The 27,446-nt window shown below is 37.2% G+C and overlaps 1 protein-coding gene across 1 annotated transcript in view; it reads right to left on the bottom strand.

The window, feature by feature from the left end:
- LOC150089508 (ATP-dependent DNA helicase DDX31) overlaps positions 1–24,291 on the bottom strand; it is a 147,615-nt gene extending 123,324 nt beyond the window's left edge. The window contains exons 1-2 of the mRNA XM_090389525.1: positions 24,152–24,291; positions 21,157–21,611 (exon numbers count right to left, since the gene is read on the bottom strand). Coding sequence (XP_090245651.1) covers positions 21,157–21,611; positions 24,152–24,268 — 572 coding nt within the window. The 5' untranslated portion in view covers positions 24,269–24,291. The remainder of the gene's footprint in view (positions 1–21,156; positions 21,612–24,151) is intronic.
- Between the last annotated feature and the right edge of the window lie 3,155 nt (positions 24,292–27,446).

Here is a 27,446-nt window from a genome sequence, read left to right on the forward strand (position 1 = left end):
ATGTTGTGGAGTGGGGATCTGATTAAAGTGTATATGCTTCAAAGATAATATAACTCAGATTCAGAGTTAAGTGAATAAGTAAAATAAATAGATTTGTGAATGAAGTTAAAAAAATGCTCACGAGTACACAAAAGTTATTTGCCACAGATTTCTGATGTCCTAACTATGGAATAACTTACTTAGACTTCAGTAAGGTTTTTGATACAGTCCCACATTAATATATAAATACATTCCTCCCTCATATAAACTGGAGTAATGCTCTGCTAAAGATAAGTTACTAGACTAATAATAGAATGATTAAAAGAAGAAGGCTGTTGCAGTTGTTAAGAAGAGTAGACAGTGTATCAACTACTCTACTTTGGTCATAATGCACCAGTTCTTACAGTTCAACAGATCTCAAATGATGTGCATAATTTTAAAAAAATGGAATAACTCAGAAAAAAGAACTCTATTCCCTCCACTTGAGAGCAGCTAACTACAGGTCTTAAAAACACCTTGAAGAATTCCTCCAACATCTCATGGGATCAAAACTTCTGCAAACAATTGCTAAGTAACAAATCTATAATATCCCAAAAGTCTAAAAGCAAAAGAAAGACAGCTATAAGCAGCCACTTCTCTGAGAGGGCCTATGTCACAGTAGAGTACAAAAATTTCAGTTTTCGATCCCTTGTTATGTCTGATATTTACTACTGACTCTTGAGTAGGTATCTTAAGTCTGATTTTAAAGTTTACTAATGGTACAATACAACAGAGAACAGATAGTTCACAAAGTTCACAAACAACACAATTTACCTATATAGCATGCCACTCAACGAATACCTTAGATTTAACATTTATGTTCTGGACAATACTCTGTGTATCCCACATTGTTGTAATATTATGGAAATGGCTCTTACACTTTCCAACAGGACAATACTCCAGCATTCCATGTCACAAGGCAAGGACTATGAAAGAGGCTTTGTTTGAAGCATGAATGAAGTGTGTAAAGATGGTTTGAAGAGAACAGCATTATAACATCAACAATGGCCAACACAGTGCTCCAATTTCAACTAAAACACCTTTCAGATGAATTGAAATGCATATTAGGGCAAAGCCAAGATGCTGATTTCAGTCCCCTTTATCTGTGGTCAAACTAAGATAAACAAATAAGAATTTTATCCAATACATGTTTCTTGCCAGAGTTGTAGACTCCACCCTTGGGTCAGTTTACATAACATTTGATATGATAAAACAAAGTACAAGCATGGACTGTTAAGTTGCACATTGAAAACAAGAACAAAATCTATTCACAGGTTCATTATTATCCCCCACCTGAAGCTGTCAGTATTAGTATTAGTAGTGGCAAATAATGCAAGAAGCAAGCTTATAAAGTATGAGCCAAAAAGGAGGGGGGGGGGGTATTTGAATGGAACTGTAAGATACCTATCTTACAAGTCTATAAAAAATGATAAGTTTTTGTCTTTGGAATTAATTATTTTAAATAGATAGGGTTAGGCTAAAGGCTTGTGCATAACATTTCCACAGGTGTTCGTCTGAAGTAGAGCACGGATTAGTGCGGTCAATGGGATCCGGTACAAGCAAAAACAGAATGACTGAAGTGTCAGTGGAAAACTGGTCTGTTTACTTAAAATTGCAGTGGTTATGCACTAAGGTAATGGCTGAAAGAATAAGTTGGGAACGAAAAAAAAAAAAAAGCACCATCCCTGAATTAAAACTGTAAGTGTGTGACTTAGAATAAATCATGGTACAGTGAAGATGAAAGGATGGATAGTTTAGAATTGGCCACGGAAAGAAAACTCTGCCGAAAAATTGTCTGTACTTCAGTGGAGAAAATGAGCCGTGACTCTGGTAATGGCAGATACCTTAAGCTTTGGGTAGGTACAAAGTGACCGATCCTGCGATGTGGTTGAAAACAGAAAGGTGGCTGGTTCTGCTGAATGCGGAAGGGAAAGTTGCAAGAGGGAAGCATCTCCATACTGATGCTTATACTTCTAGAGAATTGTGGCTTGTCCGTACATGACATGTTACGGAATAAGACTGAAACCCGAGAGCGAATAAGAAAACAGATGCAGAAAGAGAAAATGAAAATGGCTGGTCAAGAAAAAGGAGGGAGAGGTAGAACAAAAAGGAGAAACGTGGGGAGAGGAAGAGACCGAGAAATTCAGAGGGAGAATGGAAGTGAGGGTATAGGTTTTGGTAGGGAATGAGAAAAGGGCTTCAGGGCAGTTCAGTGGGTAATTAGAAGTAAAAGTGATGGAAAATGTTAAGAAATAAAGAAAATGTTATGAGAGGTGCAAGTGCAGAGAAACAATGCTAGTTGCTAGAAAGTGAAAAAAAAAGTCTAAATGGATAGCCAGAGGAATGTTCCAGATACAGGAGCCTTGTTTTATTGAGAGAACCAGTAAAGAATGCAGTTCATAGCTTACCCAACTTCCCTAAACAAAGGATACAGGAGCAACTCCAGAGATGTAAGCCTAAACTAGTAAGCAAGATCCAGGAAGGCAGCCACATAGAAGTGTAGGAAAGACCAAAAGCAAAGGATTTCCAACTGGAGGAAAGAGAAAGGCAGAGAAAGTAAGTCCCCTAGTATTGACTGTTAGAAACTAAAGTATGAATAGGACTGGTGGACTTAACTGCATCTAGAGAGAGAGGCGCCTCCGCAGCCAGGTGGGAAGGAGCAGCAGTGCGTAGCACACGCTTCTTGATTAGACCGGGGTTCGAGCCCGTCACCACCAAATACGGAGGATGCGGAAAGGTCAGCGAATGACCACTGCATATCCCGGAGCAATATGGCCTTAGTTGCTAATGCTCCAAATAACAAACAAACAAACAAGCATCTAGAGATAGCAGTGAGTTAGGTAGCATTATAGAAATAACTAACTAAAATAAATAAAAAAAAAATTTTAAGTGGAGGAACTGAGTTAATTAGAAGGAAAGAGTGATGAAAGAGAATGTGTTATCTTTCTATGACTCAAAAGCATTGTGTGAAAACGAAGGGTTGAAATTCTTTATTTACAGAAAGGAATCTTAGATAAAGTTTAAGATTTATGTTCTAGTTTAATATTGATATGGTTAAGGTTAAGTAAATATGTATGTACATGTTTAATTAACTCTTACATTATGCAAATGTATTGTTCATGGTTTGAGGAGAGACAGAGTATGCAAGGATTGTATGCTCAGGTCTAAAAGAATGTATAAAGGGAATATTAATGTTGGTAGTTTAGCCTGAGAAGGTCAGCAAAGTAACAAAGGTTATGTATATTAACTTACTTATATATGTGTGTGTGTTGAAGAATCGAAGAGATATTCGGTACAGGAGCTATATTTTCTTTACTTGAAGTAGCAATTTACATACACGTTTTGAGAAGGAAAGCAGTAAATATATTTGTACATTTCACTTAGAATGCTGTAATATTATGTGTAAATTTTGATATTGATATTGAAAATAAATCTCTGTTATAGTTACAATACCGAATATGTCTCTTTATTCGAGAAGTTCACATAGCCCTAAGAAAAATACATTGGGAATTATCCTGGTTGGGGAAAATTAAAGAAAACCTCAATCTGGAATCTTCTGATACAAGAAAAGTTTAAAAATAAAATAGTTGAGCAGTCAGATAACTTGTAGACTTTGGAGAAGTGAGGTACCAGTTGTTCTCCTTTGAAAAATTATAACAACTACCTAATTGGGTTCCAAAGTACAGGGGTATATATTTATATAGTTAAATAATTAAATAAATAAGATAAAACAAAAACCCCAGTTCCCACAGAATGAGTTTGCTCAATCCATTTAAAGCCTTAAGCACCTCAATCGGATCACCTAGCAGGTGCCTAGTCTCTATATGAGCAATTTTCAGAACTGAAGCCTTTCTTGATTAAATCACACTTTCATTCCCAAATCTCATTGCCATTCTCTGCACCTGTTCCAATAGATCGACATTCTTCCTAAAATAAGGCCTCCAGACCTGTATGCAATACAGGTGGTGCCTCGCAATTCGAAGTACCGCTATTCGACAGTCGGATTTCGCGGGCCAGCAAAAACACTACATGATATTGCACAATAGAATTCTTTGCTGGACTACGTAACTGCGTTTAACGTTACTAAATAGCACTAAATAGTGACGGCTGCTTCATACATTCTAACCAATGGTATTAAAAAGCGAGAGTAACATTTAACCAATGATAGATAAAGCGGGAATAGATCCCTCAATCGTTCAGCTACGTTAGCTGCCCTCAAAGATAGCTACAGGTATGCCGTCAGTTCTTCCTCAGTTATTAGGCAACATTATCTCGTTAATAATCGTAGTCTGAGTTCACGTTTGCTCTAGTTGTTTGTGCTAATTTATAATTCTGCATTCCTCATAAAGTAAAAAATTTTGTGCTTTGGCATTTATTTATTTTTTGAGTGAAATTTGATAATGGGTCCAAAGAGAAGTGAACAGTGGAATAATTCAGGAAAGAAACACACTGGGTTAAGCACAGAAAAGAAGAAAGAAATTATAGAAAAAGTGCAGAAAGGTAGAACAATTACAGATATAGCTCAAGAGTATGGCGTCCCTAGGTCAACCATGGCAACTTTTTGGCAACAAAGAGACAAGATTATAGGTGCTAGGGCAATGAAAAAAATATAGGTGCTAGGGCTGGAGCAATGAAAATTTCTGACAGAAACAGATCTTTAATCAATGAAGAAATGGAAAAGCTGCTTCTTACATGGATTAGAGAAAGACAGATGAAAGGAGATCCAGTAATTCAGGCAATGATCTGTGAGAAAGCTAGGTTAATTTTTGAAGAATTGCAGAAGAAAATTCCAGGACGTATCTCAGATCAAACTGATGAATTCAAGGCAAGTCGTGGGTGGTTTCACAGATTCAAAGGTAGAACAGGTATCAGTGGGGAAGCAGCTAGTGCAGATAAAAAGGCTGCAGAAGAGTTTGTGAAAAAATTTGAAGATTTAATCATGAAGGAAGGCTATTTGCCACAGAAAATTTTTAACATGGATGAAACTGGGTTATTTTGGAAGTGCTTACCAAGTCGAACATACATCACACAAGAAGAAGTGATGCTCCCAAGACATAAGCCTATGTCTTGGGAGCATCACTTCTTCTTGTGTGATGTAAGAAGAACATAAGCCTATGAAAGATAGGCTTACCTTGTTATTGGCAGCAAATGCAAGCGGAGACTTTAAAGTAAAGCCACTTCTCGTTTACCACTCTAAAAATCCTCGCTGCTTTGGGAAGAAAATCAAGTCCAAACTGCCAGTGATGTGGAGATCCAATGCAAAAGCCTGGATAGACCAGAAAGCCTTCAAAGATTGGATTTTTGAGGAGTTTGCCCCGAGCGTAAAAAAATTCCTCATTGACAACAATTTACCTCTGAAAGCACTGCTGATTCTTGACAATGCTAGTGCTCACCCCCAAGACTTGGCAAACATTCTTGAAATTGACTTTGATTTCATCAAAGTCCAGTTTTTGCTTCCAAACACCACATCACTGATCCAACCCATGGATCAAGAAGTAATTGCCTGTTTTAAAAAAACTTTACACCAAGGCTTTGTTTTCACAGCTTTTTGACGCCACTCATTCTTCTGATAAGACACTGAAGGAGTTCTGGAAGACTGAGTTCAATATTCTTTACACCATTTCCTTTATTAAAACTGCCTGGGAGAGAGTGACACAGTGGACCCTTCGTGCATCATGGAAGAAACTCATTCCTTCCTTTTTTCGGGATGACAACAATGCAGTCCAAGCCGCTGAAGAATCAGAAGCAACTGCGGTCGTGCGAGAAATCATTTCGACGGCGGAGAACCTCAACATAGGAGAAGTTGATGAGGCTGATGTGGAAGAGCTTGTGGAGGATCACGATGACAAACCAATCGGGGAAGAACTCAAAACACTCAGCGAACAGGAAGCAAAAGAGAGAGAAAAGGAAATTTCACTTGAAGAAGAAGACAGGGAAAAAGGGCCGATGCCAACAGCTGCCATTAAAGAAATTTTATTCCATTGGGAGAAGGTGCAGTCTGCTTGTTTAAAATGGCACCCAAACACTGCTGTTGTAACTAGAATGACAGACTTGTTTAACAACACTACTATGCATCACTTCAAGGCTATCTTGAAAAAGAGGGAAAGACAGTCCACCCTTGATCAATTCCTCATCCCCATTCAAGCCAAGAGGAAAAGAGAAAGGGCAGAACAAGATAAATAAAACATCCTTCCAACATCTAAGGCTCAATGAAATGTATATACTCATGTATTTTGTTTGTTATATGGTAGAATATAGTAAAGTCAATAATACTGTGTATTTCTCGCCGACAACGAATTAATCAATTTTCCATAAACTTATATGGAAAATATTGACCCGCAATTCGACCCTAATTCGGCGATGGATTATAGTCGAATTGCGAGGCACCACTGTACTCAAGATAAATCCTAACCATTGCCTTATACAATGGGATAATCACCTCCTTATCCCTATTAGCAGAGTTCCTATATATCACTGACAAAACTCTATAAGCTGTCCTGGCAGCCTGTCTGCAATGCTCAGAGAACTTCATAGCTGACTGCAGTAGAAAGTATTTCTAAAATTTAAGGACAAAGTCTGCACTTAGTGTGGGATTTCTCTAGTTAAACAACAGGCTGATTCCTTATGTTTCTGTCAGTAGTTGATTGCACATATAAAACAAGATCCCAAATAACACACAAGATATCTGCAATAAAAACATTAAAATTTTATATTTCTGAAATTTCAAGTAAATAAACATATTACAAAACAAAACTTTCTCGATTTTCACAGTACAGTATTAACATTCATCTAGTCCAGGGGTGGGCAACCTTTATGAATGGTGGGCCAAATAAAATGTCTGTAATGTACAACGCAGGCCAAATTTTCTTTTTTTTTTAGATTTCCACAATTTTTAGGATTATCAAAATGGTGTATAATGAAAAAATTGTCATAAACAGTTTTACGTTATTTATTGTAATATTTATACATACATGTACATATAATTAATTTTATTAATATGAAAAACAAAATACAAATGCAAGGTAAAATTACAAAAATACAATTACAGAAACAAAACAATTCCAGTAACAAAAATTGTAATATTTTATTTTTATAATATTTGATACTGTCTATTTTTATCGGTGAATTGATATCTGGATTGACATTTGTCATAGCAATGCACAGAATATTTTCAAAATTTATGTCAGAAATTCCACTAATTCAAAAATATATGTGTGTATATATTTTGAGAACGACCGCAGGCTGGATTATGCGCGTTTGCAGGCCAACTCCGGCCCACGGCCTGGAGGTTGCCCAACCCTGATCTAGCCTAATCAAACATCACTAAGGAATTTCTCTAAAATGGCTACAATAATCCAGTTCTATTGCTAACTTGTATTCTAACTGATAAGCATTATTTCAACTTGCAAAATTATTATTTCTGGTATTGGTATACATTTAAAGATATTTTTCTTTCAGAACTTTCGCAGTTTAAGTCCCTTTTGTTACCTTAAATCTTTTTTTTTTTTTTTTTTAAGGAAAGTGGTCCACTTGCATTATTTTTAATTCAAAGGTTTCCCTTTAAACAAGAGAATTACACTTTCCCTTTAATATAACAACAAATCGAAGTTGTAATCTGAGTTTGCTTTAATCAATAAAAAGTTTCCTAACTCAGAATTCCTTGAACTTGATGAGAAAACTGTTGAGATCACCTGTATAAACTTTATTATAATGCAAGTAACTTCCTTTCTTGATCTACTGGCTTAGTCTTCTACACCTCCTCCCTAATAATAGGGTGTTTAGCAGCACTGCTTTAAGTTACAAACGATTATGGCAATTATATAAATTAGCATGACTTCAGACAACAGAACTTACCTCCTAACCACCTGGTTTAAAACCAAGCTGTTAGGAGTTAAGTTAAATTATCTCCTAAAGCCATGCTAATTTATATACTTGTCTTCACTTCTCTTAAAAAAAATATTCCACTTTCCAAATGTGAGAACTGTAAACTCTTACAGAATAAACTTTTGATTTTTTTTTTCATTTTATTCAAAAAAAAAACTTTTCATTAAACAAATGCAGATTGAAGAAGAGCTATAAAACAGCATTTCTATGAACCTCTTCTAAAGGTAAACTCTTACTAAAAAGCCAATTTTAAAAACACCCATTTTAGCTAATTATTTTCCCATAGTCACCTGTTTGCTCATTCTCCATATCACTACATTTTCCCTGTCCTTAGTACTAGAGACCATACAGCAGAGAACTCGTCAAATAATTACCTATGCATGCACTTACTTCATGTGCAACATGCTCTATTGATACAAATGGGAATTATTTGATGAATGAAACACAGCTAATTATCTAAACACTACTAATAGAAACATATAAGAGTATAATTCATTTACAATTATTCATGGAAATACAATAAAAAAAAATTACATTCAACGTTTCAAAAATGTAGTGGAAGAAATTTGTCTCTCAGTTTTTCTTTCCTTTTTTTTTTTTTTTTTTTCATTTCTTTGGAATAAATTATCCCTATTTACGATTTATGGTTGTAAATTTAGACTTCTGAAAGTTCCACTGACTGTGTCAATGGAAATAAAGAATCTGTTAATGGAGCTCACAAATGCTTTTAACATGTTCACTGCTTCCTGAATGCAAATATGCAGTTTCAGGTTTTAATTCACTTTAAGGGAAAAAAATCACTCTTACTTTTAGAACTTTTTTGTCCAATTTTACAGAAGAATAATCTGATATTTAGTCAAGGAACCTTCACCAGAGGCTGATTAATTCAATCATAGTGAGAAGAAAGCCCAAAAATGTTTCTATCCTTTTCAATCCAGATTGACTCAATCCTGTGGTTTCCCATCCCAGATCAAAAAAAGGTTGTCAGAAAAGCCCACAACAAAAGTGTTAAAGGAGTGGCATACCATAAATCAGTGGGGCTTCCACAATAACACACTTAAGAAGTCATTACTTGAGGCTAAAGGTGGGCCAACACAATATTAATTTTTTGAATAAATACATGTTTTATTAATAACTACAAGTGTCCAATGATCTTTGGGAAGATAATTTATATAATGGAAGTTTGAATTACATAACTCAGAAAATTAGTTTTGGTTAACGAATGGGTTTTCAGGAATGTATCCCATTTGTTAACTGTGATATATCTAAATTGGAAAAGCAAAATTATAAAAAAAAAAAAAACGCTTAATTTTAAAAAAAAGAAAAAAAGTTTTATAACTGAAATATAAAATAAGAATTTTGATGCATAGACCCTGTAACAAGTTGCAAATTCATAACAGAATGAGCCCAATCAAACAGAAAAACAGAATCATCCATCCTAAATTCACATATGGTGCAATGACTCAGAAAGTGTCTGACCTCTGAAAACAAATATCAATACAAAAATAACATTTATTATATCAAGCTAGGTTTTTCATTTATTGAGGATAAAGAACATCCCCAACCAGTGTGTCATTTGTGGAAAAACTAGCAACGTGAAACCTCTTCGGTTCATTGGAGGGGACACACCTTCATAAATAAGAAAAATAAAGAGAAAATCTGATAGATGTTTCAGCTGATTTTATGCTGAAAACCACTCAAAACAATTTTTTTTTATGTAAACCCCAAAACACAAGAGGTATTAGAACCTATAGTGGCGCCTCCATAGCCAGGTGGGCAGGAGCAGCAGTGCGTAGCACAGGCTTCTTGATTAGACCAGGGTTCGAGCCCGTGACCACCAAATACGGAGGATGCGGAAAGATCAGGGAATGACCACCGCATATCCCCGGAGCAATATGACCTTAGTTGCTAATGCTGCTAAAAACTAAATAACAATAACAAATAACAAGAACCTATAGTACTCAGTACTGTGCTTGGGTTGGAAGTTGAGAAGATGAAAGAAGATATTTGTTGACGTTAGACTTGAACTTCTGCAGACTGTAATTTTCAGGAAATACGTATGAAGAAAGGTTGTTCCAGAAAACGGCAGTTGAATGAATAAACAAGGAAGATGAAAAGTTGATTCTGTGAGTTTGAAGTTGGACAGTAAATGGATGTTGACCAGTGGCGGTACATGTTCAGACTGTTTTGAAAGAGAGCGGGAATTATAGAAGCCAATTCAGAAGAATAGTGCCCACGGAAATATCTGTAGAAGAGGCATGCAGCAGAAACAGTACGTCTATGAGACAGCGAGTGGAGAGACTGTTAAAGATGAATCATTAATTAACCTAACTGCCCTCTTCTGAGCAGAATCAAGAAGCCTGAGAGAGGTTTAGGGGGCACCACCCCAGATGTGGGAACAACATTCCATGGTAGGGCAGATTTGCAATTTATACAGAGTGAACAGCTGTTTGGAAGTAAAGTAATGCTGACGAAAGAGTAAACCAAGTTTTTTAGATGCAGAGGAAGCAATATTTGTAATGTGCTTGTGCCAAGAGAGATTAGAAGTCAGGGTAATCCCCAAAAGAGATATATCATTTTGCCTAGAAATCAGAGTGTCACTAAAGATAAGCATAGGAGCAGAAGAATCCTTTTTTGTGAGATATAAGACAAGACTGAGTTTTAGAAGGATTGAAATCAACTAAGTTGTCTTTGCCCCACTGGAGAATTACCTGGAGATCGGCATTTAAGGAACTGGTAGCAGATTTTTGAGAAGTTGAAGCTGATTAAGCAGGGCAAGGTTTCTCAAAATGGAAAGTGGAATGCAATGTGCTATCATCGGCAAAACTATGGATAGGATTTCCAGTCAATGGAAGAAGGTCATTAATATACAAGAGGAAAAGAGTGGGGGAAAGAACTGAACCTTGGCAGACATCGGAATTAGTGGAGAAGTTAGAAGACAGAGAGCCATCTACCATCACCCTCAGTGAGCAATCAGAGAGAAAACTGGATAACCAATTACAAAAAACAGTTGGCAAACCATCAGATAGAAGCTTGTTTAGAAGACCTTTATGCCAAACACGATCGAAAGCCTTTGAGATGTCAAGAGCAACTGCTTGTGTTTCACCAAACTTTCCATTGAATTAGTCCATAAGTGGGTAACATAAGCCAGAATATCACCAGTGGATCGACACTGACAGAATCCATACTGGCGATCGTTGATCAGACGGAAGGTTTCTAGATAGTTTAAGAGTTGACGGTTAATTGATTTCTCCATTACTTTAGAAAGAGTAGAAGTAATTGCAAAGGGACGATAATTGGATGGGAGGGATTTGTCACCCTTTTTATCAAGGCAGTGTTAGATGGGTTGGAAATCTGTTAGATGGGGGGGGGGGGATTCACAGATTAATGTAGCCACAGGCAGAGGTGGAAGTGATTCTTGCACTGCTTCTATTGGAATGAGCAGCAGCCTAGAAAGCAAGTTGCTCGGGATTTCAGGAAATACTGCTGATCATGAAACAAGTAAATACATGGGCTGTGTTAGGGTAACTAAGAGTAAGAACAGGTGCATGTATTCTTACGTGTACACAGTGGTGTACTCAGAAGCGGATTAAGGTGGGTTGAGGCCCCGGGCGCAGAAGAAAATATTGGGCCCCTTAAAAAAAGAGAGATAGGGAAAATAAAAATATGTGTTAACCATTTTTTTAAAATAAATAAAAAATATTATGTACTATTAATGTTTTATTTCCAATAAAATTTGAATATAATATATGTATTATATTATATTCGCATCTTTTTTCAGCCCCTGATAGATTTCGTTTCATTTTTCTAGCTACCATTGGTAGCCTATCAATGAAAAGTAAAATATAAAATTTAATAGTCTGATTGATTAGAATACAAGAGAAGAGATTTTTCGTTATAGTGCAATAAATTAATGATTAATTAAAATTCAAAAATTATTCATAAACTACGAAAATCCAGGCGCTGATGTAACAACAGGAATTAATTTTATCTTAATATAATTTCAACAATATACGATATACGCATATTTGCGTATGTCGTAAGTCTGCACTGCAGGAGAACCTTTGTAAGTACAAAGGAGCAAATACGATTCTATTGCTCTGATGAGCGGTAGCGCAGCCGCGCGGGGCCTATGCAGCGTAGTATGTGTATAGTATGCAGCGTAGTAATGAAATAATTAAAATAAGCGAATATAAACATACTATCAGGTTTTACCGCCGATTGTAAACTTGTACGTAATTAAAATTGCACATATTAAACCAAACTTGGTGTCATTAGAAAAAGTGTAAAGTTGGGGTTTTGAGGGGCCCTTCCGAAGTTGGGGCCCAGGGTGCGCGCCCGCCGTTAAATCCGCCTCTGGGTGTACTGGAGCTGGCTCACATGAGCCGGTTGTTAGCATTAGCATTAGTAGAGGCATTTGATGCAAGAAAGCAAGCTTATGCAGCATCAGCCAAAAAAAAAAACCACTTCCACTTCACCCCTCTGTTCGTTCCAAATACCTGTCCAGCTGAGCCTTAAACTTATTTAGGCTATCAACCTCCACCACAAGGGATGGAAGTCTGTTCCACCAGCCAACCACCCGCTGGCTAAAGGCAAATTTCCTCACGTCTATCCTACATCTGTCTTTCCTCAATTTGAATTTATGCCCTCTCAGGTGATTTTTCTGAGCTAGAGGAAGAATCCCATCAGCATTGAGCATGCTTAAACCATTCAAGGCTTTATACACCTCTATCAGATCACCTCGCTGGTGTCTAGTCTCCAGACACTGTAATTTGCAAAACTTAAGCCTTTCTTCGTAAGAGCACCCCTTTGTTCCATTCACTAATCTTGTTGCCCTTCTCTGTACTCGTTCCAGCAGCTCTACATCCTTCTTGAAATGAGGCCTCCAGACCTGTATACAGTACTCTAGGTGTGGCCTGACCATTGCCTTATACAATGGAATAATCACCTCCTTATCCCTGCTGGAAAAATTCCTGTATAACATTGACAATACTCCATGAGCTACTCTTGTAGTCCGTCTGCACTGCTCAGAGAACTTCATATCTGCCTGCACAACCACCCCCAAGTCCCTTTCATTCTCTACCACTGTCAGTGTAGTACCACAGAGTTGATACGTTGCTCTGGGGTTGCTGTTTCCCATGTGTAGTACTTTACATTTGTCAATGTTAAACTTCATTTGCCACCTCTCAGCCCATCTGCTCAACCTTTCCAGATCCTGTTGCAGCAGCATAGTGTCAGTAGTGTCCTTGACAACCCTGCCAACCTTTGTATCATCTGCAAACTTGGACATTAAGCTTGATATACCATCATCAATATCATTTATAAATACAGAAAACAATAATGGACCCAACACTGAGCCCTGAGGGACTCCACTAATAACATTAGTCCACGATGAGCAGTGTCCATTGATTACCACTCTCTGTCTTCTCCCCCTCAACCACCCCTTTATCCATAGCAGCAATTTGCCTCCAATGTCACACTGCTCCAATTTGTGTAGCAGTCTTCCATGTGCAACAGTATCAAAAGCCTTTCTAAGATCCAAGTATATAATATCAAAGTTATTCCCTGCATCCAGTTCTTTTGTGACTGCATCATAATATCCAATCAAGTTGGTCAGGCAAGACTTCCCCTTAACAAAACCATGCTGTGTCTGAGCTATAACTGAAGTCTTGTCTAAATGATCCTGCAGTGCTTCTTTAACCAGTGCCTCCATTAATTTTCCTGGAACAGAAGTTAAGCTCACAGGTCTATAATTACTTATGTCAGCCTTTGATCCTCCTTTGTGAATTGGGGTCACATCTGCACATTTCCAGTCTATGGGTACCTCCCCTGAGTCCAAGGAAGCTCTCATAATTATGGCTAAGGGTTTGCTTACTTCCTTTGCTGCCTCCTTTAATATAACTGGATAGATCCCATCCACCCCGGGTGCCTTTCTTGTGTTTATCTTCAACAGTTTCTCCTCCACTTTACTCCCAGTTATTTCAAGATTCTGTAGCTTACTGCTAGAGTTGAATACACCTCTGGCATTCCCCTTGCTGAATAACTCCTCATGTGTGAATGTCGATGCAAAATATTCATTTAGTTTGTTAGCTACCTGAGCAGGATCATCAACAGTTGACCCATCAATATCAAGTGGACCAATCTGATTCATCCCCTTCCTTCTAGAGTTAACATAAGTAAAGAACTCTTTGCTGTTTTTCTTTGCATCCCTTGCCAAGGATTTCTCGTAATCTGCCTTTGCCTGCCTAACCTCCTTTGTAACTTGGTTGCATATCAACTTGTATCTATCATAGGCTTCTGTGTCATGTGTTAATTTGTAAGTATCCCATGCATTTTTCTTCTCTGCCATATGCCTCATTAGTTCATCTGACATCCATTTTGGCCTAAACCTTGAACAATATTTCTTAGTTGGTATGTAAAGCCTAGTAGCTTCCAAGATAAGTTCTTTGAATGCTTCCCATTTTGAATTTGCTGTTGGTAACATCATCAGTTGGTCCCACTGTATAGAATTTAAATACTGTCTCAGTCCATCGTAGTCGCCTTTACGGAAGCAATAACCCTTCCCTTTACCCCTAATGGTAGTTACCTCTTTGAGTAAATCCCACTTCAGCACACTGTGATCACTGCCACCTAGTGGTTCGTTTATCTGCAGATTCTTAATGCATGAAGAATCACTGCTGATAATCAAATCAAGAGTATTACTCCCTCTAGTTGCCTCCCGAACATGCTGATGTAGAAAACAATCATCCAATAAATCCACAAAAGCCCTGCTAGTGTGTGAGTAACCAGCCCCCAAATTCCAGTCAATATCTGGGAAATTAAAATCTCCCATTATAAGACTCTCTGATTTACTGGCCCACTCTATTTCCCTGTACAGTTCCTTATTATACTCATCAGAGTCATTAGGCCTATAGCACACTCCTACTCTCAGTTGTGGCTGAGAGTAGAACTGTAGAGCGGCACGCACTTCAATCCACAATGGCCAGCAGAATTTGGGCGATAAGCTTGTATATGGTGACACGATAAAATCCAGGCAGGACGCACTTATTTTGGCACCCATTGTGTAGAATTTCCCCCTCCCTTCCCTATGTGGCAACCTATGTAAGGATTATGTTGGCTAGCAATTTTACAGGAATATTATTTCCAATTTCCAACAAACACCCTGCTTCAGTCCCATTGCATTTACAAGCATTGTTAGTCTGTTGGGGTGAAAATTATCACAATGAAATTTACTAATTATTTTTATAATTTCCATTTTATCTACAAAATTGAAACTCTCAATATACATAAACAGAAGGGTTTTCTTTGATGTCCCAACTTTAAAATTCCGAAAAATCTATTAATTAATGCACAAACCATAAAAGTGTGTGTTCAAGTATGCATTTTCTAATTATACACGAGAAAAACAATCAGGCGTTGACCTTGATTATAGAACGGGTCACTGAATTTGTTTGAATAACACGCATAACCAAAAGAATTGCAACAAATTGTTTTTGAAAAACGAAAACATCATACTTCTTTTCTTCAATAAGTATTGCATCTACTAACACAAAATCAAGGAAATTCAGTCAATTCGAAGCCACAGTGGAAACAGAAAAAAACTCGTGTAAAACTGATAACTGATAAAAGAAAAAAGTTTGCTTTATTGTAATTGTTTTTAGAGTATATTTATATTGGTACAACACATTTTGAATGTATATTTTTAACGAAATTCCAGAAAATATTTCTATTGATAGCTGCGATATAAATTTCGAAAACTGGTGTCAAAGGAACTTCACATGAACATTCCTAAAATCAAACAGTAGCAGTGGCATAATCAGGATTTTTTGTCAGACATTTTTTGCTAGCAGGGAAAAGGAGGTGATTATCCCTCTGTATAAGGCAATGGTCAGGCCACGCCTTGAGTACTGCGTACAGGTCTGGAGGCCTCATTTTAGGAAGGATGTAGATTTACTTGAGCGTGTACAGAGAAGGGCAACAAGATTGGTGAGGGGAATGAAGGGATCCTCTTACCAAGAGAGGCTTAAGTTCTGCAAATTGCAGTGGCTGGAGACTAGGCACCTGCGCAGTGATCTTATTGAGGTATATAAGGCCTTGAATGGGTTGAGCACGCTGAATTCTGATGGGATCCTTCCACTTGTTCAGATTACGAACCTAAGGGGGCATAAATTCAAATTAAGAAAAGACAGATGTAGAATAGATGTGCGGAAATTTGCCTTTAGCCAGCGGGTGGTTAATTGCCGGAACAAACTTCCATCTGTCATTGTGGAAGTTGATAGGTTGAATAAATTTAAGGAGGAACTGGACAGGCATTTGGAGAGAATGGTGTTAAATTTTTTTTTTTTTTTTGTTGGCTGATGCTGCATAAGCTCATACATTTGCTTTCTTGCATCACATGCCACTACTACTACTACTACTACTACATTCACAAAAAAGGCTTCAATTGCCTAATGCTAATCTACCGGTTATTTTTGGTTTTGAATAAGAGGTGCCTGAATATCTGTATATGTCTGTATTACAAAAACATATTAAATGTGTAAAATAATAATGACAAACTATTTTATAAATGATTATTTTATTAATATATTTAGTATGTTTTTGTTATTCGTTACATACATATATGTTGTATAAAATATAAGCAGTACCTATATAATTATGAAAACAAATATGCGAAACAAAATGAACTACAAAAATAATACATAACTGATGAATTATAGATATAAAAGTTAATATTTTTAAAAACATTGAATAAATACTTAAGTTGTACAACGTATATTGAGGTATTACTTTTCTAAAAATGCAACACAATACCAGATTTCAGTATCAGCAGGGTACAATGTATCTGCTGACCCTGCCCTGGCTATATTACTGAAAAGCAATAATTCTTTATTGCACGGAAGTAATCCGTTACAGTGTGGGTAGTGGAGAATTTTTTCTATTCCATTTGGAAAAAATGTCAAGTGGCATGAAGACATTTAACAATAGGTGTTTTATTCCGAAAAGTCCCTTGTGGTAAAATCAAACAGGAAGTTACCCTTTACATTACAGAAAATCAGGGCAAGCGCTAAGGCTACGCAAGTAAGACACCTCCCACGGGAGCCACCTAAAATAGGCTATGCACCATTAATAAAATATGCTTTACATTTAACATTCAATATCAAATTTCTACTTTCTCTCTACCCCAAATACAAAATATCTTTTCTCATTTATTGTACTGTTAGGTTTCCACTATCTATAATTATACAAATATACCACAGCGATGGGTACAGACAGTGCTTTTTTTGGGACAGTATGGTGTACAAGCACCTTTACTAATGGTGACGTGTGACAGTTGGAGGCAGTACATTTAGAAATTTGTAATATTCAGTAAATTTTTTTTTTACTGACTATTCAAATAACCTTATAGTTATTTAACTAAATTTGCATTTTTCACTGTCTATTGTTAAGATATTTGCTATATAAAACTTTATAGCCATTTTCAGAATTTTAAATTACTCAATCGGACCTCTATTTAACAAACTCTTTTATTAGCTAATATTTCTATTTAGTGTATATTTTTTTTGAATTCCCTTTGGTAATTACATTTAAAACCCCCAATGGTATTCTCCACCTTGTCGCAGTAGGGCTTATGTGTCCTGATGACCCGGAGAGCTAAGTGGCGGTAACTTAGCTACTGATAGGGCCTCCCAAGCCAGACAGGTCAAAGGGTATGGGCCAGACTAAGAGAGATACTCTGGTCCTCCAGGTTTGGGGTTGCTGCAACAGGCTAGCTCAGAGGTTCCCAAGCTTTATCGCTGCACGGCACCCTTAGTGTCCCAGTAATTTTTTCATGGCACCCCTAGACCAAAAGAAATACCTAACACAGTGGTTTTCAACCTTTTAATATATACCTATATAATAAATTTATTCTTTATATAGAGGTACTGCCGACCGGGCTAGCCAGGTGGGTAAAGTGCCTCCCTGGCAACCCAAAGGTTGCAGGTTCAAATCCCGCCTTGGGCTTTGGGAGATGCTAACTAACAAAAAAAAAAAAAAAAAAAAAAAAATAGAGGTACTAAATAAAGATCAATTATAGATCACCACAAAATTAAAAATATACAGTACAATGAATACTGTACACCTTTGTATAATGAAATAAATATACAAATTTAAAAAAATAATAATGACTTTAAGTAACTTAAACTCAAATTACATGGCACCCCAAGAATGTTGTTGGGGCACCCTAGTGTGCCACGGCACCCCGGTTGAAAACCACTGGGCTATCTCCTCATTCAGTGTAAAAAATACACAAATACTAAACAACCTACAAGTGAAAATGAAAATGGACTGCATTTTTGGAAACAACTCAGAAAACAGAAAAGGACAATGATTTTTGCGATGCTGGAATATTCGAGGTCTTTCAACTAAAAGAAACTTTCTTCCGGAAGAACTGCAAAAATTCAATTTAGATGTTGTGTTTTCGGAGACAAAGAAAAAGAGATGTGGAGAGGAAATAATGGGAGAATACTACCATTTTTGGAGTGGAGTCAATAAGAGTGAAAGAGCAAGAGCAGGAGTTTCTATTGCTGTTAAAAAGAAATTGAGACAGAACATCAAAAACTTGCAATGTATTAATGAAAGAATGATCTCATTTTAATTGACAATGTATGGGAGAGAAATATGTATTTTGGGAATATATGCCCTGACTAATGATACGGCTGATACCTTGAAGGATGAATTTTGAGAGGATCTGAGAGAACTAATAGAAAAAATACCTAAGAACAAACAGATATTTTTAATGGGGGATTTCAATGCAAGAGTAGGAACTGAACAAAATAGCAAAGTTATTGGAGGATTTGGAGAGAAAGAGAGGAACAACAACAGAGACTTCAATCTTTGTGAACAGTTCGACTTGAGAATAAACAACACATTTTTCCAACACAAGGATATCCATAAATATACTTGGTCACAGGAGACAAGGCAAATTAGATCAGTTATAGATCTAATTATTAGATACATACTGAAAGATGTCGGAGTTTATAGAGGAGCCAAATGTGGATCTGACCATTTTCTTGTAAAAACACTGAGGTGGAATTGGATTAAGAAAATAAGACTGAACAACCAACAATGCAGGGAAAGAGAAATGCTACAAGTGGATCAATTTAATGTTGAACTACTTCAGGACGACAGCATCAGAAACAACTTCACCCAGAGATTGGATGCTGCAATTAACATAGAGATAAAAGGTAGTACTGAAGAAATATTTTTTAATATTTTTAAAAAATATTGTAAGAACCAAGGACCAAAAAAGACCTGCTGTAGAGGAAAAGAAACTTGCATATCAGAAATGGCTGGGCAAAAGGAATGATGCATATAGGAACATTTATGTTGAAAAGAAGAAAATAGCCAATCGGTTGGTAGTAGAAGCAAAAAATGAAGAATGGGAAAGGAAATGTTCGTAAAAACATTTCCATAAAAACAAAAACAAAAAAAAGTTTGTAGACCTCAATTCAAATTCAACCAAATAATAACATTTTTATATGAAAAAAATGTGTGGCACCATCCAGTGGCAAAATTTAAAAAAAAATAATAATAAATAACAGTATGGTCTGTGCAAAGGCCACCTGTCTCATGGGAGACAGATGGCCCCATCTAGTGGCAGCAGCCATGATTAAAATCGGTTCAAATCACTGGTAGCCCTACTTTCTTTTAAAGAAACTGTTGTAAAAAATTTACCAGAACACTCCTGCATGTACACCAATGCTAGGAATACAGTAAATAAATTTGATAAATTTGAAGTCTGGTCAAGATATCAAAGGCGGATACTGTAGGGAAATGAGAGACGTGGTATCACACAGATATAAGAAATGCAGAATTCGTCAGAGTACAACGCATACAGAAAGGATAGAGAGGATAGAAAAGGAGGGGCTATGCTGTTAGTTAAGAAATCTAAGGCAGTGCATCCAGTTGACATTAGTAGACAGTGCAATGTTGAGTCAGTTTGGTGTGGCATAAGAAAGCAAAAAAGAGGGAAAAAGTTTGTTATAGGCATAATGACTCTGTTCAGTACAATGAACAACTATACAGAGAAATAGAGTGGGCTAGTAAATCAGAATATCTTATAATGGGGGACTTTAACTTCCCAGATATTGACTGGAGCATTGACAAATGCAAAGAATTGCATATGGGTAGCAGTAGAAATGAACCAATTGAGTGGTGCTACATGCAGGGTAGTAGAGAATAAAAAAGATCTGGGGATAATTGTGCAGTCAAATATGAAGTTGTGTAGACAGGCTGCCAGAACTGACATCACAGTGATGTATATCACTTATAAAGAGTACAGAAAAGGGTAACAAAACTGGTGAGAGGAACAAAGGGATGCTCTTACCAAGAAAGCCTTAAGTTCTGCAAATTGCAGCGTCTGGAGAACAGGCACCTGCGAGCTGATCTGATTGGGGTGTATAAGAACTTGAAATGGTTTGAGCAGGCTCAATGCTGATGAGATTCTTCCTCTTGCTCTGATTCCACACCTGAAGGGGGCATAAATTCAAATTGAGGAAAGACAGTTGTTTGTTTGTTTGTTATTTGGTTTTCAGGAGCATTAGCAACTAAGGCCATATTGCTCTGGGATATGCGATGGTTATTCCCTGACCTTTCCGCATCCTCCGTATTTGGTGGTCACGGGCTCGAACCTCGGTCTAATCAAGAAGCGTGTGCTATGTACTGCTGCTCCTGCCCACCCGGCTAGAGGTGCCGAAAGAAAGACAGTTGTAGAATAGATGTGTAGAAATTCACCTTTAGCCAGCAGGTGGTTGATTGTTGGAACAGACTTTCATCTGTCGTTGTGGAAATTGATAGCTTAAATAAATTCAAGGAAGAACTGGACAAACTTTTGGAGTGAGTGGATGGGTGAAATGGGAAGTGTGGTTTTTTTTTTTTTTTTTTTTTTATATTCTTTAAATTAATTCAAGAACTACTGCGTGCCTAATTAACTTGGTTTAAATAATATGACCTTTTCTTAAACTTTAAATTTCACTGAACTAATTAGTTAAGAAAAATTTGTATGAGTTTTGTGTTAATTTCCACATTAAGAATTTAATTTCCTCTCAAGCAAGTCTTGAATACAACACAACATAATTCAAATGCAAATTACTTGGATAAGAATTTCATATTATCACTTTTTTACGTCTTTAATTTAAATGAGATTAAAAATATGATACAATATAATTTTTTTTTATTATGTATCAATATATGTATTAAAGTTCTTATACTTACATATTTATTTCAGGAATCCCAGGATTGCAATTAAAAAGTGAAGATACAAAGATCTGATTGTGAGTTAATTCCTTATCATTTTCATTGTCAGTAGTCACTGCTGTTACAAAGGACTTTTTTTCAAAATGCCTTTGTTCCCTCTTGTTCTGATTATGCTTAACGTTATAAAGAGCGCTATCATGACTACGTTGTTTTAATTTTTTTTTTGCGCCAAGCATGAAGGGATTGGTCTGCAATTTATTCTGTTTACCTTTATGGATTGTCTTAGCTTTTTCTTGCTGTTGCAACTTTCCCTCTTCCTCTTCTGAATTAAATGCATTTTCAACTTTTGGAGGCCAATCTGATTTCCAACTCTCATTAACATTCTGCCTGCTGTTATCGCCATCAGAATGCTTTAACCTTTTCTTTACTTTTGAAGTTAATATGTCTTTCTCTGAATGATCCTGAAGTTTTTTCTGAAAATTAAACAATCAAAGTTACATATGCAATAAGCACCCAATCAACTATATCATGGAATTGGTATTTACATAGTTATTTATTTATTAAATGTGAAAAACATTTAATATATATATCAAAGTGAAATCTGATGAAATTAATGATCCCTCTCTTTATCCAAGAGGAGAATAAGAATTATGTTTGGATCCAAAATTCTGACCATCCACCTCAAGATACTTGAATGCTACAGTAAATGGTAATCCAGCAAATTCTTTCAACCTTTTTCTTTTTCCCCTGGAAGAAAGAAAAGGCCTTTTCCTTCTTCCAGGGGAAAGTGTAGTGACCTACTGTAGTTATCCAACTGTTCAGAGGGGGTAAAATTTATATTTGAATCTAAAAAAATTTTGATTTCACTATTAGTATCAAGTATATTATCTGTTACTCAAAACTCCATTATTTCACCATAAGACAGTAACATTAAACTTATTTGTCCATGTACTTGCTTTGGCAGTATACTAAATTTGGAACAATACGGAAAACATTAGCGTAACCATGTATGCTACCTGAAAGGCAGGGCCAGCTGCAAGCATGTTCAACCGGTTCTGTTGAACAGGGCCTGCAGTCCAAATAATAATATCATCTGCATCTTTTCAGTGTTTCTATCAACGAGTCTACCGCCATCAAATTAATAGCATAGCTTAATTTGCGGTACTCACCTTTTTATATAATCTGCAATCGACGTGTTGAGATAGGATAAAATGGTAGTTGAGTTTTAAAATTGGAATTAATATGGATACGTTTAAATTTTGGAAACTGAGTTTAAAATATGCTCAAGGCAATAGAAGTGCACGTCTTCATCCTTGGTTGTCATGAATTAAAAGTTGAAATGATAAAGCTAGGAAAGTTAAACTGAGGAGGCCAAGAGCCGTAACGAATTGGCTTTCGTTGTTAACGTCTTCAGTTGGCGAGAGAGAGAACGCGTGTATTTAAAAGACTATGTTCCCGTGATGCTCTTTGATACATGTGGTAATCTCAGGTGCATGAGATTCCAAGCTATGTTAAGGGGAAATCTTGTTTGACCAATTTGATCAGTTACTGCAATGTAGACACAAAGGAACCAGACACAAAAAATAATTTTGATATCATATACTTGGATTTCAGGAAAGCTTTTGATACTGTTGCACATAAAGACTGCTGTACAAATTAGAGCAGTGTGGCATTAAGAGCAAGTTGCTGCTATGGATAAAAGAATGGTTGAGTAGAAGACAGAGAGTGGTAATTAATGGAGATTACTCTTCATGGACTAATGTTATTAGTGGAGTCCCCCAAGGTTCTGTGTTGGGCACATTGTTGTTTTGTATATCAACAATATTGATGAAGGTATGTCAGACTTAATGTCCAAGTTTGCAACGGATACAAAGTTTGCAGGGCGGTTAATGACAGTAATGAGAATGCCGTATGCTACTGCAACAGGATCTATAAAAGTTAGGCAGACGGGCTGAGAAATAGCAACTGAAGTTTAACATTGATAAATGCAAAGTACTGCACATGGGTAGCATTAACCCCAGAGTAATGTACCAACTGTGTGGTATAACACTCAGGGTAGTAGATAATGAAAATGATCTTGAATGTAATTGTGAAGTCAGATAAAAAGTTCTCTGGGCAATGCAGACAAGCTCATGTGGTTTTGCCAATGATATACAAGAATTTTGCTAGTAAGGATAAGGAGGTATTTATCCCATTGTACAAGGCAATAGTCAAGCCACATCTTGAGTACTGAAAAAAGTCTGGAACCCTCATTTTAGAAAATGTGGAGCTACTGTAACAAGTACATAGAAGGGCAACAAGATTGGTAAGCAGACCAAATGGGTGCTCTTACAAAGAAAGAGCTTCAGTATTGCAAATTGCAGCATCTGGTGACTAGGCACCTATGAGATGATCTGATTGAGATGTTTAAGGCATTGAATGGATTAGGCAAGCTCAATGAGGATGGAATTCTCCCTCTTGCTCAGACCACACACATGAGGGAGCACAAATTAAAATTGAGGGACAGTTAACAGAATAAATGTGCTGAAGTTTGCCTTTAGCCAGCAGGTGGTTGATTGCTGGAACAAACTTCCATCTGCTGTGAAGGTTGATAGTCGATAGGTAAATAAAATCAAGGAAGAACTAGACAAACTATTGGAGGGTATGAATAGGTAAAATTGGAAGGATTTTTTTTTTTTTTTTTTTGCTGATGCTCTATGAGCTTGTTTTCTGGCATCATTTGCCTCTGCTAATGCTAATATTACGTTACAATCAGCTGAACTTAAAAAAAAAAAAAAAAAAAAAGCAAATAATTTATGGAATTTTTCTTTCCAAATAACCACTCTTATGCCACGTAGGTTTTAGCACAGCCAAGTCTGGCGATGGTATCCCGAAATGTTATCTAAATGTATGTCATAACTTTTTAAAACCCACGTGGTATGAGTGGTTATTTAATGAGAAAATTTCATCTAAAATAATCACGTTTAACATCATTTTGAAATAATTTTATATATTTGCTGATACTGAATCTTACCCTTTTATTTACTTTTTTAAATGAAATAACTGCGTTTTCCAAATACCTATGTTTAGGGAATGTACTTAAATTTAATAATAACTCCGCAGAACCATCGTTCTCTATCCCTTGATCCATAACCTTACCACTAAATTACAAATTCCGCCATTTCAGTATTTAAGCGACATCTCTCGGTCTTACTTCAGATGTATTTTATAAAATTATTATTATTATTTTATTTATTTTATTTTATTTTTTTTGAGATGCCTTTATATATTGCAGATTTCGTTTGTTACTGCCACTCTGCGACAAAGCTGAAACATCAACTGTGTCTATAAATTGCACGTATCCCTATGCTGGTTTTCCGTTTTGCGAGATGAAAACTCAGAGATTCCGAGTTCAAAACCATATCACAAATTAGTTAGGAACAGGCAGCCGAGTTCCAAAGTGTTTGAAGCGCTATTTGTGTCAAATACTCAATTTCTTTTGCTTTTAATTCAAATATGGTTGCATAGCCTGAACAGTATTCGATTAGATAGTTCAGGCCGCCCTCTCTCATTGTATTTCAGTATATTAACCCCAGGGGATCACATCTGGTGAGTATGGGCTTGGCACACCCAGGGTCCTGATCTGGACATTATCTTTTTTGGTGATTCCTCTCTCTCTCTCTCTCTCTCTCTCTCTCTCTCTCTCTCTCTCTCTCTCTCTCTCTCTCTCAGGGTAACTCAGAATTTTTTTTTTTTTTTTGGCTGATGTGGCAAAAGCATCAGGCTTCCTTGCACCATATGGCTAATAATAATATTTCAAAGAGGACTCCCTTATGGGGAATCCTCTCTGGCCTCCCCTTTACTGCCATTATCTCCCCTTTTATAAGCCAGAGACCATATGTGTTGTCGTACGCGGATGATTTAAAAATGCTGACCACCATCCAAGCGAACGCAGACACCCTCTAGCAACACAGAGGAAATTCACAGTGTGCTCCCCGCACTAGTGGTCTACCCTAAACAATTCGGCCGTAACATAAACCCAGCAAAGTATAAGTGCACGCTCTACTCGCTGAAAAAGAAACAACAACGTCTCACCCATCATCAGTGGAGTTTCCATCCCGGCTGTTCCATATCATTTAGATTTGGGGGGTTGTCTTTTACACAAAACTGAAATTCAACCAGCACGTTGACAAACTCATCAGTCGTGTGGTGCACCTGAAATGGAGAGCGAAACAACACCTGCATTACGTCTCAGACAGGGTCACAGCAACAAAATATATCAAGACCATTATATACTTCCTACTACTTTATGCAGCTGAATTCTGGGCGTCAGCAGCAGCATCTACGATCAGAAAACCTACCTAGGTAGCGGAATATTGGCTCCTAAAACGGGTAACCTACAAGCATAGGTTACCATCCCATGTTCATATGATTGAAATGGCCAAGGGAATCCCCAGGCTACCCTCTCTCTCTCATTGATGAAAAAAAGACTGGTAATTACAGTAAAGATGTTAACCGGTCTGATCACGTCACTCTTATTCTGGGATCTCTGTGGCTGGAGGAGTCCACCTGTTCAGCTCACAGTCATTCCAACCATTTTCCCTCTTCATTCACGCCTCCACTCATCACACCATATGATATCAGATGCTCAGACGAATCCAGGACATCGATGCCGACCTTCAGATATTTGCTATCAACCTACGATACGGATGTGGGACACTTGTCCCCACACACTCCACTGACCAAGAACTGGCAACTGCATCTGCCAATCACCAAACCGCTTAACTAAAACAGGGATTGGCGCCCGAGGAGACGTGGCGCCACCATCCTTTGACAAAGCATTACAACCAATCGCAGCCGTCTAGATGGAAGTGAAACTTCCCTGGTTGCTCTCAGTAAGGAATACTCTACGTTGATCCAGACAGTGTGCACATAGAAAAGCCTTCTTTCTTCACATCCAAAGACAGCATACCCTTCATTAGCACTTGGAGATCCGTGTGAATTAACTAATGAACATAATGAGAAATGAGCCTGGCACTGCTCTTGCTGCTCTCTCCCATAAAGTGTGAGGACAATAGTCACAACTGTAAATTGTATGTGTATCAGTTGTCATTTGGTTTATTTAAGTTTAATGTTCTAAATCTCATGGTACGCCATCTTTGTAATGTAATTTGTTTAATGTCTTATGTAAATTAATTGCACCCTATATCATTTCATGTCATCTTGTTCATGACATTCTGTAATGTCTTATGTTATTTAATGTTTTTTAACCCCTCTTATCTGTAAGCCCCTGGCATTTTGGCTGTGAATGGAGAGTGCAACACTATTTAACCTTGTAACCAGTTACAATCAAATGTTGTTGCAATAAAGATATATTTATATATATATATATATATACTGTATGCTGCAATATTTCTAAAATACACTGAGTGGACAGAGATCATTGGACACCTACCTAGTAACGGGTAACCTCACCTTTCGTCCGGATAACCGCAGTCACATGGCAAGGCATTGAGTCCACTAGTTCACAAAAGCATTCAACAGGTATTTCCATTCATGTTTTTCTGCACCGCTGTCCATGCCTCTGCTTTTCCCCCAGTCTTCAGCTCCCCCTACTCTGTCTATCTCACAGTGTACACCCCACACAATTTATCAATTAATAACGTCCAAATTTAAACCATGCTTATATTACTTTTGACCTTTTAAATTCTAGCGTTAACCCCTTTTTTTATTTATTTATTTTATTCTTTTTTTTTTTTTTTTAAATAGGCCCTTGCCACTGAAATCTTTGGAAACTAGGTGGCATGGCCTGCCAGAGTACAAAAATCTACTGGGTACCTGACCTGCCTCCCCGGGGCCAAGTGCGGTAATGATAAGTCCCAACAGGGGCCCAACGGCTAAATAGTCAGAAGAACAATGGTACACAACACTACACATTCGTCCACTCCCCACACACTTTTTAAATCTCTGGCCTTCACAGAGTTCTGTGCTACACAAACACAGTACACAACGATTGAGATGGGTGAAACCCCTGGTGTCGCCAAACAACTAACACACTTTGCACTTGTCCATAATTCCATTGCATTCCTGGGTGGAGGATTCAAAACTCAAACGAACCTTTCCAGAGCATCCCAAAAATTCTCCACAGGGTTCATGTCCGGTGAATGGTGAGGACATTCCATGGTGATAAAATCTGTGGAATGCTCTTCGAACCATGTTCTAGGCACCATGGCGCTGTGGGGAGGTGCATTGTCCTGCTGGAAGGGTCCATTGCCCTGTGGGTGCACAATGATCATGAAGGGATGCAGATGGTCTGCAATGATGGATGC

The sequence above is a fragment of the Mastigoproctus giganteus genome, chromosome 2, assembly GCF_048544385.1.
Source record: "Mastigoproctus giganteus isolate SK-2022 chromosome 2, ASM4854438v1, whole genome shotgun sequence".
NCBI lineage: Eukaryota > Metazoa > Arthropoda > Arachnida > Uropygi > Thelyphonidae > Mastigoproctus > Mastigoproctus giganteus.